This window comes from Cebus imitator, unplaced genomic scaffold (genome assembly GCF_001604975.1).
Source record: "Cebus imitator isolate Cc_AM_T3 unplaced genomic scaffold, Cebus_imitator-1.0 Scaffold393, whole genome shotgun sequence".
Lineage (NCBI taxonomy): Eukaryota > Metazoa > Chordata > Mammalia > Primates > Cebidae > Cebus > Cebus imitator.
This window is the reverse complement of record NW_016107708.1, coordinates 1,063,697-1,077,596: the sequence shown is the minus strand read 5'-3', so window position 1 is coordinate 1,077,596 and position 13,900 is coordinate 1,063,697. Positions and strand designations below refer to the sequence as shown.

The window sequence follows — 13,900 nt, the reverse complement described above, 5'->3', positions numbered from 1 at the left end:
TCAATCATTTCCCCTCATGCCAAGGGTAGAAAATTTTTAAAGAAATAACATAAACATGATGAAGAATAACACCATGGGGTGTAAAGGATTTTGTATAAGCAGAATACTTCTCTTGAAGATGCTGGTTCTCTCTGTCTTTCTCTCTCTCGTCTCTCTCTCCCTCTCTCTTTCACACACACACACACACACACACACACACACACACACCCTCCATCTCCCTCTCTCTCCTCCTTGACACTCATTCTAAGCAGAGCTATCCAAAGAGACATCCATGCTATATCCCAGAAGACAGGCCATCTCAGGGGCTGATGGGGAAACAGAGTTAGGTGTGAGATAAGGCAGTGAGACCAGAGTTTGATTAAAAAAATAGATATATATATATATATATACACATATATATGAAAACTTGACCATCCAGGGCAGGGCCCCCAAAGTGCTGATGGGAAACAAAGCCTGCTCTTCCTCAGGTTCATGGGAGCCCACCTAGGCTTCTAGGGGCATGCCTGGCTCAAATTTCCGCATGCTCTGATTGGAGAAATGTCAATGGATTGCCTTGGTAGCATGAATATCAGACCATTCTCAGCATCCAGAGATAAAAAACATAATTATAAACACTCTCTCTTCCCATGGTGCTTTTAGCTGACTGTGTGATGTGGCCGTTCCTTACTGTTCAATCATGTCACTAGGGACTTTAGGAAAGAAATCAATCCTGGGCTAGTTATCACTGTCATAAATACATCTCTCTAGAAACTCTACAAGGCTATAGAAGAAGCAATCAATAGGACTTTGTATTTCTCCATGACTGCAGACCCAGGCTCTCAGCTCCCTGATTACTGCTGGCAGCAGGAGCTCCACCTCCTTCAGTGAAAGATGTGGGCTGTGTATTCCATTCTGACAGGTCAGGAGATCAGAATCATCTTTGTCTTTAGGAGAGAACTGAAGTGGCACAACTCAGATTCCCCCAGCTCCACTCCTAATGGTTCTTTCCCCGATTCTGTAGTTCAGTTGCCCCAGAAAGGGCAGCTGAAGGAAGGGGGCTGTTAGGTTGTCCTAGGAGTACAAAACCGGGATTCCCAGGTAACTGAGGGCTTCTCCACAGCTGCACGTGCAAAAGGCTAGGCCTGGGAATCTCAAAGCATATCAGATGCCCTGAGTGGGGAGGGCCCCTGCTCTGGGCTGGATTGCTGCTTGAGGAAGACTCCTGGTCTGGTCTGAAGAAGGTGGTGATGCTGGGAGGGAGGGTTTGTGCTGGAGCTAGCCCTATTTGTTGGACTGCCTGGAGGATTTATGACCCAGAGAGAGATAGGCCTTTACTTTTGGGGCAACAAGCAACTTCTTTGGTGGATGGGAGTTACAGTTAAGCTTCTCACCTAAGGGGCAGGCATCCTCCTAAACAAACATGGTCTCTTTTCTCTATTTCCCAGCACGCTCCATCACCTGGAGTGCTGGTCCACTCCCCTGGGCACCTTCCCCAACTCCTTCTAACAGGATCCATTTACCTGACACTACAAAGCTTCTACTCCCTGCATTTATGGCTACACTTTCTTTTCTTACCTGGGACCATGGGCCCAAACTCAAGGAAATATTCTTCCCCTACCTGGCCTCTTGTTCCATCACTTCACCTGGTCCATGTAACTAACCAGCACCTCACAACTTCCTGTCCCCAGGGACCTTCTTCCAGACCAACCCCACCTCTGCCCAGCCTCCCTGCAGCAGCAATGGAGTCTGCCCTCCTTCCCTCATATGCTATCATTTGTTGATTCTTCTAATTTTGAAAAGAAAATAAAAAGCAAGGCCAACAGGATGATATGAGAACAGCTCAGCATCTAAGTTCTCAATTACCTCACTACGGGTAATTGTCAGTTTCTCTCGGGCCCATGGGACAGAGGCACACTGCAACACAAACAGCCGGTGACCATCTTGCCCTGCATGGTCCAGGACAGGATGGCCCTGAGTCCAGGTTACCTCCTTGGTCCCAGGCTACCCAGAACAGCTGATCACCCTATAGCACAGCAACCCAGTGGGCCAGCCCAACGCGGGCTCCAGACTCCCTGTATCCAGCTGAGAAACTAAAAAGAATGAGGGGCCAGGAGCAAAGAAACAGGGCAGCAAAGCTGTGGGACAAGGCAGCGAGCAGCATGGGGGGCTCCTCGTCTTTTCTTCTCCCCCAGCAGGGAGAGGGTCCTTATCTGGTCACCCCGCCTGCCCTCAGAAAGGCCCAGGAACGGGGGGCTCCTTTGGCACTTCAGAATGATCACAAGTAATTTGCCTTTTTATTCATATAGAACAAAATTTACAAAGTCATTCATACAGTTTTTGTGTTTTTTTACTGACTTCGAAAATTGGGAATATTCAAAATACACTTTTACCCCACTCCATTCTGTCATTATTTACACATATGTACAAGAAAAATGAAAGAGTCTCTGTGTATGTGTGTGTGCGCGAGTGTGTGTGGTTTGTGTTGTTGTTTTCTTGTATTAAAAAGCTCTGCTGGTCGGGTGGGTGGGAGGGTGGGCAGGAGGGCAGGCGGCGCGGTCAGATGGAGGTCCCGTGGGAGGTGTCCAGAGCCTCTGGAAGGACGCCTCCAGGCACGGGCTGGAAGGAGATGGGGATGGGGGTCTTCACCGGGCTCTGCCGGAACAGCCCCCCATTGGGCGACCTGTGTTTGCACTGCATGGAGGGCATGGTGGCCGAGCTGCTCAGCGGCAGCGGCAGGTTGCTGCTGGGCCCTGACGAGAGTGTCCGGCTGGTGCCGTGGCTGCTCTGCTCTGGCAGAAAGGTGCTGACCGAGAGCTGGGTGTTCTGGTACTCCCGCGTCGGCTCCAAGGTCTGGGTGGGAGCTAGGCCCCCCATCTCCAAGGCTGAGAGCTCAATAGACGCTGGGGAAATCTGCTTGTGAGCAATGTCTTCATCCATGAGGCTGTTCATGCGCCGGTGGACCTGCTCCAAGTTCACTTCTTTGTCCTGGAGGGAAGGCACAGGAAGGTCAGGTGGGCCCCCAACAGTGAGTCAAGGCTGGCTTGCTACAACTCTGGGTATCTGGAGGCACCAGGCCTGGTCAGCCTGTTGGGTTGTGGGTGAGTATCCCCCTCATGTGGCTCCCACCTCCTCTCAATTATGTGGCCAACCCTCTATTATCTGGGGAAGCCATTGGGTAAACATAATCCTTGCGTAGCAAAGATGCTGTCAACAGGCCTTGGCTGCATCCCATCTCGCCTCTGTACTCAGTTGAGAATCACTGCCATACCCAGAAGAAACCCTTAGGACAAGATGCTTTGAAGAGCAGGCAGAGACAGGAGAAGATGAAGTTCCACAGGAATAAAGAAAATGGTCCTTGAGCCTCTAAGGTGCCCCATGAATTTGCCACTTAGCGATCACAATGCTGAAAAGACTTTGCATGATCATTGCCACCCCTTACACAAAAGAAGGCTCAGACTCAGGAAGGGTCAATGACTCCTAAGAGTCAAAGGCCCATGAGTGTTAGAGGCAGCTTGGAGGCCTGGAGCAGGAGAGAAGCCCTATCTCACCCAGTGACCCGTGTCCTCCCTGTGCAACCTCTTCAGGCAGCCCAAGGACGGGGACATGTCCCTGTCTGGAAAGGTAAGAGGGCGTGGGTTCCTGGGTGGAGATTGTGAGGAACGGGACTTCTCCAGGGTCAGCTGACTCTCCTGGTTTCATGAGGTTCAAGGCTACCAAAGTGTGTAATCTCACACGTGATATTGTCTCACCACAGTGAGTGACATCATAGGAAATCACTTGGTTCATTTATTTGCTTAAGAAAACAAAACAACAAATACCATTCCTTTCAAATAATAATTTGCCTACAATGTCAGAGTAATTAAAGGCAGACAAACTGCTTGAAAGCTCAAGGAAGATGTCATCACCTTCCTTGGCTTCCCCGCAGTGAGGTGGGCACAGGACCTGGTGCCCAGCGGAGGAGCCATATGAGCTTCCCCGTGAGGTTGAAGCTGCAGGGCCTTTGTAAGCAGCATGGGTGCTGATGCGCCAGGGAAGGCAGTGACCTCTCCCTTGCCTCAAACTCCTAGAGAAATACTGTGCCAAAACTTAGCTCCCAGGCAACCCTGCAGGTAGTCTCATGCTGGCATCATGTATCAGAGAAAGGAATCCATCCCCTGTCTACCTTCCAGGGGAGTTAGAAACACTAAGAAATATAGAAAGCCCTGAATACACTTTCAGAAGGAAAATGAAGGAATCTCATGAATCTAAGAGTCATTCCAGTGACTGTTTTGAGCTTCTGTGGGGATGGCAGGAGAGGATTTCCACCCCTTAGAAGTTCAACTGAATGATGGGCATGCGCCCCTGCCGGATGAGTGCATGAATCACAGGGCTAATCCCCATGAAGGGTCAACCCAGTATTCCTCAGGCAAGGAGGTGAAGTGCTCTGCACTTTACTCCTTGTCTCAACGTCCCTTGGGATATAGAAGCTGGAACCACTGATCTCTCCATACTTTATGAGTTCATGGTTGACACACAGAGCCCAGCTTCTGACGAGACACCTGCTGTCACTCTCAGACTCTTTCCCAGGACAAGAAAACTGACCACACCCATAAGAGAATTGACAAGTCATTCCAGGGAAGGAGGAAATCTGAGAATAAGAGAGCCAATTGGTTTGAGGGTGGAGGATACTATGGGATGTGGCTTTGTGTCTTAGGTGAAAATGACATCAGAAACCATTGGCACAGCCTCACAGGCACAGCCACAACACCAGTGATCTAAAGCCCACTCACACAAGCAGAGCTCAGCTCATTGGTGCTGGGAGACCATCTCTGAGTTAGGGTCACTTCTGCGTGGGAAGTGTCATGGGGGAATTGGGGAAATTGGCTGGAGAATGCCAGCCTAAATATCATCCCTGCAATGTTTATGCTGACTCCTTCGAAGTGTTGTAAAATATAGAGCAAACCAAATTCAAGTTATTTTCCTTGTTACCTTACACCATGGTTGAGTCAGCACTGTTCGGACTTTGCTCCTTTTTGTGTGTTCTATTTTGTCTGCTTTGTTTTCATTTTTGCATGTAAGACTACTGTAGGAATATTTTATAACTGTTATATAGCGTGTTAGTGGCTTAGCACCACTCAGTATCAACAATCTCTTCCCAAAGAAGTCTATGGTTTATTGCTTTTAGGGAATTACTATGCCCACTGGATAACAGTTTGACAGGCCATCAGGAGACAGGCTACCTAATGAAGAGACAGAATCCTGACCCAAATAAGGACAGTAAGACTGAATCTGAATCCTGAACAGAGACAGAGAGACAGAAAGCAGCAGGTGCTTTATCTGCTGCAGCAGCGGCACTTAGCCAAACTTTCTTTTCCACGGCCATCCTCCTAGTGCTGGGTGCTGGGTCTCCACACAGGCCCTGACTCCTGTCCAGCATCAAGCCTGCATCTCTAGCATTCTTGTGGCTGCTATGAGCTCCTGCTAAACTGTGGATACAGAATCATCTGCATTAGCCAGACTCAGTGACACAAACGTTTTGATGAATATTTGTATCTATAAGGCATTTTCATTTCAAAATGTATGAAGGGCACAAAACAGGTACCAGCGAGTCTGGAAACTAAAGAAGTTGAGAGAGGAATTCAGATACTTGAAGGGTTTAATAAGATAACGTTTTCTTCTCTTTGCATCTAGCAAAGCTTGGAGACAGATGAACAAGCTGGTCACCCTCACTGGCAGAAACTTTCATTTCCATGGAGGAGAAACTGATGACCTGGGAACCACTGGAAGAACTAATTAGTAACTAATCAGTTGCACAATCTTCCCTTTTCCTCCTTTCTAATTTCCTTTCAGGGCTTTAAGGACCCCTTTGAAGATGAAAAAAAATAAAGTTCAAATGGACTCAACTGAAGTGGGAAGCAGGTGTCTTGGTTCCAGTGCCGCTCAACTCTGGATCCTGGCCGTTGATAGAGAGGGCCTGGCCCTTTTTTCCTCACAGTCAACTGAGCACTAGGCCAGGGCATTCAGGAGATGCTCCCATTTTGTCAGAGTTTGGAGAGAAGGAAAGATTAATTTCCTGTCCAAGAAAGCCACAGGGAGGTAGGGGGTTGGAAGTACGGGCCAGGATGAAAGAACGCTCTCTACTTAATGCCAGGGAAACAAACATGAATGCTTCAGGGGAAGACAGACCAGCTAAAATTCTCTGAAGAAAAATGTGAGCGAGGGAGGTCTCTGAGCTAGATGACTGCACCATTGAAGTGCGAGGGAGAGGACACTGGAGGGTGGTGGACTGTCGAGTGGCAGGGCACAGGGACCAAGCTGAAACAGTAAATGCAGCGGTGGGAGTGAACCAAGTGATACTGGAGCATTTAGAATCAAGGCCAGCCCTGAGACTGTGGAGATAGCTAGTTCCCTGCTAGTCTGTTATTTCTGAAGGAAGAGTGTGCATAAGTTTATTTTATCCATTATTATTATTATTTTTTGCTTGCCTCAAATTAAGGATGGATGAAGCAGTTCTAAGGACTGCAAAGCCGTGCAGCAGGAACCAACTCCAAATTGCAGTTATTCGTTAGCCTTTAAAGTCTCTCTGTCAGGACATGCAGAAAGTGGCTGCACCAAATGGACACATTTTCCAGGGGGTTTCCCACCCAAATGGTTATCAAGAAATCCATCCTCTTCACATCAGCGGGACCTCATTCTACTCAAATTCCATTACTCCTAATAGTTCCAACACCAGGACAAATCCTGGGAGAGGAGGGTGCCATCTCGAGCCTCTTATTTTGGTTGTTTAACTGAAGAAGAAAAAGTGTATAACTGCAGCAAATGCCTCCAATCTTTTCTGGAAAACAAATGCAGCCATTTGCTGTGTCTCACAATGTGTCCTTTAAGGTGCCTGCTCCTGCTGCTGTCTGTGGGAGCCAGAGCTCAGGCGCAGAGAACAGACCGCCCGGTTTGGAGACCCTAGAAGCACGGTCTGCTTGTATCACCTGAGGCCATAGACGCAGCACTCATCAAGTCATGTCTGGCTCTTCCTTCTGTGTCTCCAGTCAAGGAAAGAGGAGACAGGAGTAATCAGCCTGCTCAAGGAAAGAGGCAGGAGTGATTTGAATAATTATCCATCTTTTAGACAAAATGGTGCATTCTATTATGCTATGCAAATTCAAATAATGGGCTTTTTTAATGTGAACTACATCCGTTTACATCCTCATTATCCCAAGGTTTCGGTGTTCAGCCAGGTAATGACAGCTGTGGAAAGAGACTTGGAAACTTATTGCTGTCTTCATTAATTTACTGTAGGTAACTGACCTAGTCAAACATCCCTGAATATGACATAAAATTCACAGACTGTGTTTACCCGTGAATCCGGCTGAATTCCAGCTCTGCGTTTCTCATCCCATATTAAACATGATAACAGATGCACCAACAGAGGTTACTAGGAAACCTCTCCCAGGCATTGTCTTGCAGAGATAAAGTTCTGTAATTAAGCTGGTGTTCACCAACGTGGAAATAATACAGTGTATTGGAAAACGGTAATTAACTAAACTATCATCTTTGTAACAGCCTGTTACACATGGGACTCCTTAGAACAGACTTTGCCTGGAGTCCAACAGCTCTTACTTTAAGTTGGGCAGGAACAAAACTGGGGATGAGGGACTTCCCCCTGACTTGAGCTGGCTCTTGGTGGCATTCTCCTGCTACCACTGAGACCGATCACGTGCTAAATGGGACCCAAGGGCCGGGAGAAATGTCACCAACACAGTCTTCAGTGTTGCTCCCAAGACTTACTCAATCCCACTGGGCTGGGCTGGGGGACTGAGAGTATTGGCTGGGTAAGGACAAAGGAGCTCAAGTATGTAAGTGAAATGGTCTCAGGAGACGCTGGGCAGTTTTTCAAAACATCAGGAGAAAGAGTTCTGATCAGCAGATTTTTTAGGGAGGGCAATGAGAGCGAACCGACAATGACTTCACACCATGGGTGGTAGTAGCAGGTACACTGAGAAATGAACCTCAGAGGCTAGGGGTATGGCAGCTTGCTCAAAGTCACGCAATTCCACAGTAAGTAGAAGGTCAGGATGAGAGCTCACATCTACCAGATTCCCAAACCTGGGCTCTTTTCTTTTCCTTTTTCGTTAGTTTGTTTGTTTGAGACAGGATCTCCCTCTGTCACTCAGGCTAGAGTGCAGTGGTGCAATCTCGGCTCACTGCAGCCTTGAACTCCTCGGCTTAAGCGATCCTCTTGCCTCAGCCTCCTGAGCAGCTGGGACTACAGTCACATACCACCTCACCTGGCTAATTAATTTTTATTTTATTTTATTATTATTATTTTTTATAGAGACTGGTGTCTAGCTTTTTTGACCAGGCTGTTCTCCAACTCCTGGCTTCAAGCAGGCCTTTCAAAGTGCTGGGATTGCAGGCATGAGCCAGTACACCTAGCCTAAAACCTGGGCTCTTTTCCATGACACCAGTGTGTCAAGGAATTCATCCTCCCCACACCAGTGAGACTCCATTCTACTCAAATTCCATTACCCCCAGTAGCTCCTCACCTTGGAATGTTGGCGTAGATCAGTGGTTTTCATCCTTGGCTGGATATCAGAAGCGCACGTATAGATTTTAGAAATTATGGCACTCCAGATCTCCCTAATATGACCCTTTGGGAAACAGGGCCCACACACCTGTATTTCTAAAAAGTCCCAGAATTAATCACCTCTGATGTGCAGCCAGAATTGAAAGCCATTGATCCAGCTGCAATGATTACACAACAATTTAACATTAATAACGTTTTCTTTATGGGTGTCCAGACTAGTTCATTCATTCAATAAATGTGTTTGAGCTCCTACTACCAGAAGAGCTAATGTTCTTGGTAAAGCATCTATCTTGGTCCCTGGCACATAGAAAGTGCTCAATACTTCAATTATATTCACCACCCCTTAACGAGAGCTTCCACTGTTCGAGAGAGAAGGCAAATTGATGGGAATGCTGAGGTGAGGAGGCAACGGCAGGTAAACAATTACTGGCAATGTGGAGCACACCCAGCAAGGGGGGCAGCTAGTGGTGGCAGCAGGCAGGGGAGGCTTTGCCAAGTGTTCTGGCTTTGAGACACACAGCGGTGTATGGTTAAGTGTTCCGTGGCTTCTCACTGGAAGGCCCTGGGCTAAAATGTGCACACTCACTGTTCTTACTCTCACGCTAAGCCATCTGCTCCTGAGCATACTTCTCAGGCCAGGCTGTTTCTAGCAGAAGAGAGAGACTGAGGTTCAGATAATGTAAATTTGTAGCCAGAAGTCGGAAGCCAGGAGCCTGGCCGGGGTAGAGCACCGAGTCACACCCTTCATTCCCAAGGCCTCTGGCAAATGCTATCTAGGAGCCCAATGGGCTCATGCCCATAACCAGTGGAAAGGACAGGTCCTTGGCCTTTGACAAGCTTGCCCCTGGGAGAAAGCAGGGGTACAGAGGTAGACACAGAGTTCACATCCCATCTCTACCCTTCTCACTTCTGAGAAAGATTTCACCAGGGATAAAGATGCCTTCCTCAACTGCTGAAGAGGGCTAACAAGATTGCCCAGCACAGGGAAGGAGCCCTAAGGTGTCACTTGTCTCCCCCATATTCCTCATTGCCTGGCCCAGAACCTCTGAATGGAGTAGCCCCTTGGCCACCATCAGCCAAGCATGACCCTGGGCCAGATACTGTCGGGTTGGCATAAATTAAGAAGAAAAAATGTGCAGAAGGGCAAACTCTTTACATGCAGTTTAAGAAGACATCAAAGGAGTAGAGGCAAGGAAGTGTGGATTTGAAGAAGGGAGGGCCCCTGGGATCTAATTTTTCATAGCAGGTGGGGGCATGCAGACAGAGGCTGCCCACAGCCAGAACAGATAGGCCGGCTACTCCTGTGCCCCTTGCTGCCCCGCCACTCTGGCCTCTGTCCTCTGCCAGCTCCTGTGTGCAGTGGAAGCAGGGCCAGGGGAGGACAGACAAGGCAGAATGCAACAAGGATTCCAACTCCTAGCCCAGTGATGGATGATTCATCTCTCACTCCTCATGTCGTCTTCCATTTGTACAGTTCTCATCTTCATTTCATGAATATTTTATTCTCAGAGCAATGGCTCCACATGCCCCATAAATCTAGCGGGTGGCTCTTTACTGCATCCAGGGAGCTTGGTGCATTCACCTGCATTGGGTAACTACATAATCATCTGATTCCTTAGAAAAAATATGAGCTCAAATCTACATGAATATTAAGGGGTTGAACGCACATTACTACTCTTCTTCAAGTAGGTGTCTAAACTGTGACGACACCCTAGAGCAAGCCATTAAACACAACTTGGGCTCCACCCAAAGACAGGTTTCTAGCCCTTAAGAAATGCTGCCAATGTCTCAATATGAAACATTCAAAGATTAACCAGACACTCTCTCCTATTTGCAAATGCTGCTCCATAAAACACAGGCAACCAGTAGCACAAAGTAGTTCTGGATTAAATACCATCATTATTTTATGTAGGTTTTAATAATACGCTTCTAAAACACTGTGATTCTGAGCCCTGTCCTGGTTTCTATTCCCTGCATGATGAAGTCAAAACCTCTCGGTCTGGCATTTAAGTCCTTCGGAGCAGGCCCTGTCTCCCTCCCCAGGCTCTTCAGCTAGCATCTCCTTCCTCATGTTGACACTTCAGCCCTGGAGCTCCAGGAGGTATGATGACTTTGTTTACCTCCATGCTGTTCACCCTGCCAAAAATGCAACTCCTTATCTCATCTTTAGAGCCAGGATTTGTACCAGTGCTTCAACACTCAGTTTTAACAGCTCTAAGCCCCAAGCAGGCTTCAATAACCAGCACCCCTAACCCCTCTGACCCCACCATGCCCTGGCTGGGATGGATGCCCTCTGTACTTCTGTGATACCTGCTGCTCAATGCAGGTCAGCCTGATCAATGGGTGGAGACTGCTGGGCCCAGCTCTCTGCCACATCTGTGCACAAGGAGATAAGCTCCCTGACGGCAGGGGTTGGGTCTCTATGGGCAGGCATATTAAAGGAAGAAAGGGAAAGAGAGAAGAAGGAAAGGAGACATTGCATTTGAAATTTGGAAACCCAAAAAACAGGAAAAAGATGGAACATTTCCATGCAACCCTTCTTAGCAATACCAGAAGGGGTTGGAGGACAGACAGCTGCTGTGCTTTTCCAACCTGCCTCCCTCCATGTGTCCCCATTCCTATCTGGAAGCAGGTTGGCAGCAGGGGAAGGACGTCCCACATTCTGGAAGCAGGGCTATTATATTCATCACTTCATAACTGAGATTCTGGACTTATGTAGAAGCCAGAAATAAAAGGTAGATGTATGACCAGCAAGGAGCTGTCCCTCACAGCTGGGTTATCCCTTGGTCTCCTTGTCTCTCCATGTTTTTCTCTTTTCTTTTCTGTCTTCCTAAGTCTCTTTAACAATCACCAGTCTCTCTCTTTCTCTGTCTCTCTTACACACACACACACCACAATTAACTGTGGGTGGTCCAGGCTGAGATTGTCCAAACTGTCACCAATCTAGGCATTGTGATGGGACATGGCTAAAAGCAGACAATGACTTCCCATCCAAAGGACAAGATCTCCCTGCATGCGGCTCATAAATGATAGGCTAGAGGCCGGGGCTGAGCCTGAACCTGTGTCTCTGGGCTCCCACCCTTGCCCACAGCTACCCAGGAAGACAAATTCCTGACAATGTAATTTTCACCCACCTTGAGACCCTCCCCTGCTCCCCTGACACAAGGGGCCTTTGCACAGAGGAAACCAGGCTGAAGACTTAGGGAAAATAAGCAAAACCTTAAACAAACAACACAGGGAGTGGGCGCAACATGCGTCAGTCTGGGGGCCTGGTCTTTCCCATCCTTCTCATCCTTCTGGGGCCACCACACTGTGACTGCCCACTGATGCTTCTGTGCACAAAGACCTGGGTGGTGACAAGCAGGTGAAGAGTGCACACTGGCCATGGCATGGAGGGGGCTGACATGACAAGGAGAGGCGAGATATGTGCAGCCTTTTCTTAAAACTGCTTGTCAGAATCATTCACTGTCCCTCCCAGGGACTTCTTTACACAAAATTTTCCAGTAGCCAAAGAAGCTTGGGACAGAATCATCAGCTGTTCCTTTCAGAGGCTTTTTCTCAAAGTTTGGCCTTCCTTTCCTCCTGAGCTCCAGGGGTGGTAGGACAGCCACCGAGGCTGTGGCTGGCCCCAGCTTTGCATTCCCTTGCATGGAGATACACAGAAGGCCAGAGAGAAAGACAGATGTTCCCAAATATTGCAGATGTACTGAGTTAAGCAGTGTAGGGACAGAGAGCTCAGTACCTGGTATAATGCAGAGTTGTGTAAAGGAGCGAGGGAGGCCCACCCCTGTCCTAGCCCCTGACCTGCCAGGAACGTGCTTACAGACCAATGAATAGAAGATGCGATGTGGCCAGATACCCAGGCCACGGAGGTGGTAGACCCACCCTTCCTGTCCAGAGGTGCCAAATCCCTGCCCAAAATCAGGCTGAGAAGGATCCTGCCAGCTTTTACCTTCTCCTGGCTGTTTTTCTTTCCTGCCTCAGTTTACTTTTTGTGTCCTTTGGATCTTCTACCTCTGAAATCATTTAATGAACTGCTAGGTATTGAGCCTCCGGTAAAATAAAAAAGTCAAAAAACAAAAACCAAACAGAAGTGCATTTGGGTTTGATGCAGGATGCTCTCCCACTTCCTGTTTGAGGTTTATATCCATTTGCACCCACAGAGTCTCTAAGCGGAGCTGTGGTTCTAGATACAGCTGAGGTCTATGTGGCAGGGAGTGACAGCCCCACAGGTGGTGTGGCTGGGCATGTGCCTGTGTGTAGTTTCTGCTGACAAAGCATCATCACCAAATGACACTCCCTACCTCCCTCCCTTAGGGGAACTGTCTCCAGGGAACCTTGGTGAAGGCTTTATTTCAAGAAAAAAAAAAAGGAGCTTGAAGAAGAACAAAATCTCAGTAAGAAGGAAGTGTGGAGGGGCAGAACCAGCTTGCAGTTGGCACACACAGGAAGGGATGTGTGCCCAGAACCTGGAGTCTAGACAGAGCTACAGTGTCCTCTGGGTGTACCCAGGAAGGACAGGGGCAAGGCTGGCCCCTGCGAGGAGGAGGAAGGTAGGGAGAAAGGAATGCTGGGAGGGACAGGGATCCCCTGGTGCCCTGGGAGAGCAGTGCCCTGTGGCCCTTGGTGAGAAGTCAAAGAGAATCAGGAAGGAATGGGCTCCTCTCTTACCCTACAGGTGATCTCTCCAGGTCAGGGTGGAGGCACATGGGCGGGGCAGGGTAGGGAAGGGCTCTCTGGCGCTGCCCATGCTGTACCTGCTCTATAGATAAATACAGGACTTTAGTGGCTAAGGCTGGCACTGCAGCACTTTGTTTAAGCATGAAAACTTCCCCTACATGTCTTCTTTAGTTTTAAAAACAGAATGAAACAATAACAAAATCCCCGAATATAAAACACTGCTGTCTCCAGACATGACGACTCAGGTAAACACTAACTAGAAACGGTCTGCCCTCCAAACGGCCCAGTGTGACACTCCTGACTTTAGGCTGCAGAAGGGAGGGCAGGCCCCAGGGTGCTGACCTCCTTGGGGGTCTCCTGGTGGCACCGGTTGCTGTTCCACCACAACTCCAGGGCAGCCACCAGGCAGGCCAGGAGCAGGCCGATGGCCAGGATGCAGAAGACCCCAGCGAAACTGTGCAGCTTGAGGGATTTGCCGTCGGCCTGGGCGCTGGCATGGCTGGTGAGGTCACAGCGGCCCATGTGTGGCCACCACTTCTGCTTCAGTACATCCAGGTCCCCTGTGTCCTGCAGCTCCAGGATCCTGTAAGACACAATCGAGGTGAGCTACAGCCACCGACCTCCTGAACTCAGCCACGGGGACCCTGGCCCCTGCCCCACCATACTGCCCCCCCCCACCAC

At 48.8% G+C, this 13,900-nt stretch overlaps 1 protein-coding gene across 2 annotated transcripts in view; it reads right to left on the bottom strand.

Annotated features, from left to right (window-relative positions):
* Positions 1-2,251: 2,251 nt before the first annotated feature.
* The window catches only part of GRID1 (glutamate ionotropic receptor delta type subunit 1), a 770,306-nt gene continuing 758,657 nt past the window's right edge, over positions 2,252-13,900 (bottom strand). The window contains exons 15-17 of one of the 2 annotated variants that reach the window (XM_017508525.2): positions 13,562-13,802; positions 13,211-13,301; positions 2,252-2,964 (exon numbers count right to left, since the gene is read on the bottom strand). In XM_017508525.2, coding sequence (XP_017364014.1) covers positions 13,212-13,301; positions 13,562-13,802 — 331 coding nt within the window. In that variant the 3' untranslated portion in view covers positions 2,252-2,964; position 13,211. The remainder of the gene's footprint in view (positions 2,965-13,210; positions 13,302-13,561; positions 13,803-13,900) is intronic. The other variant, XM_017508524.2, reaches the window with a different exon arrangement.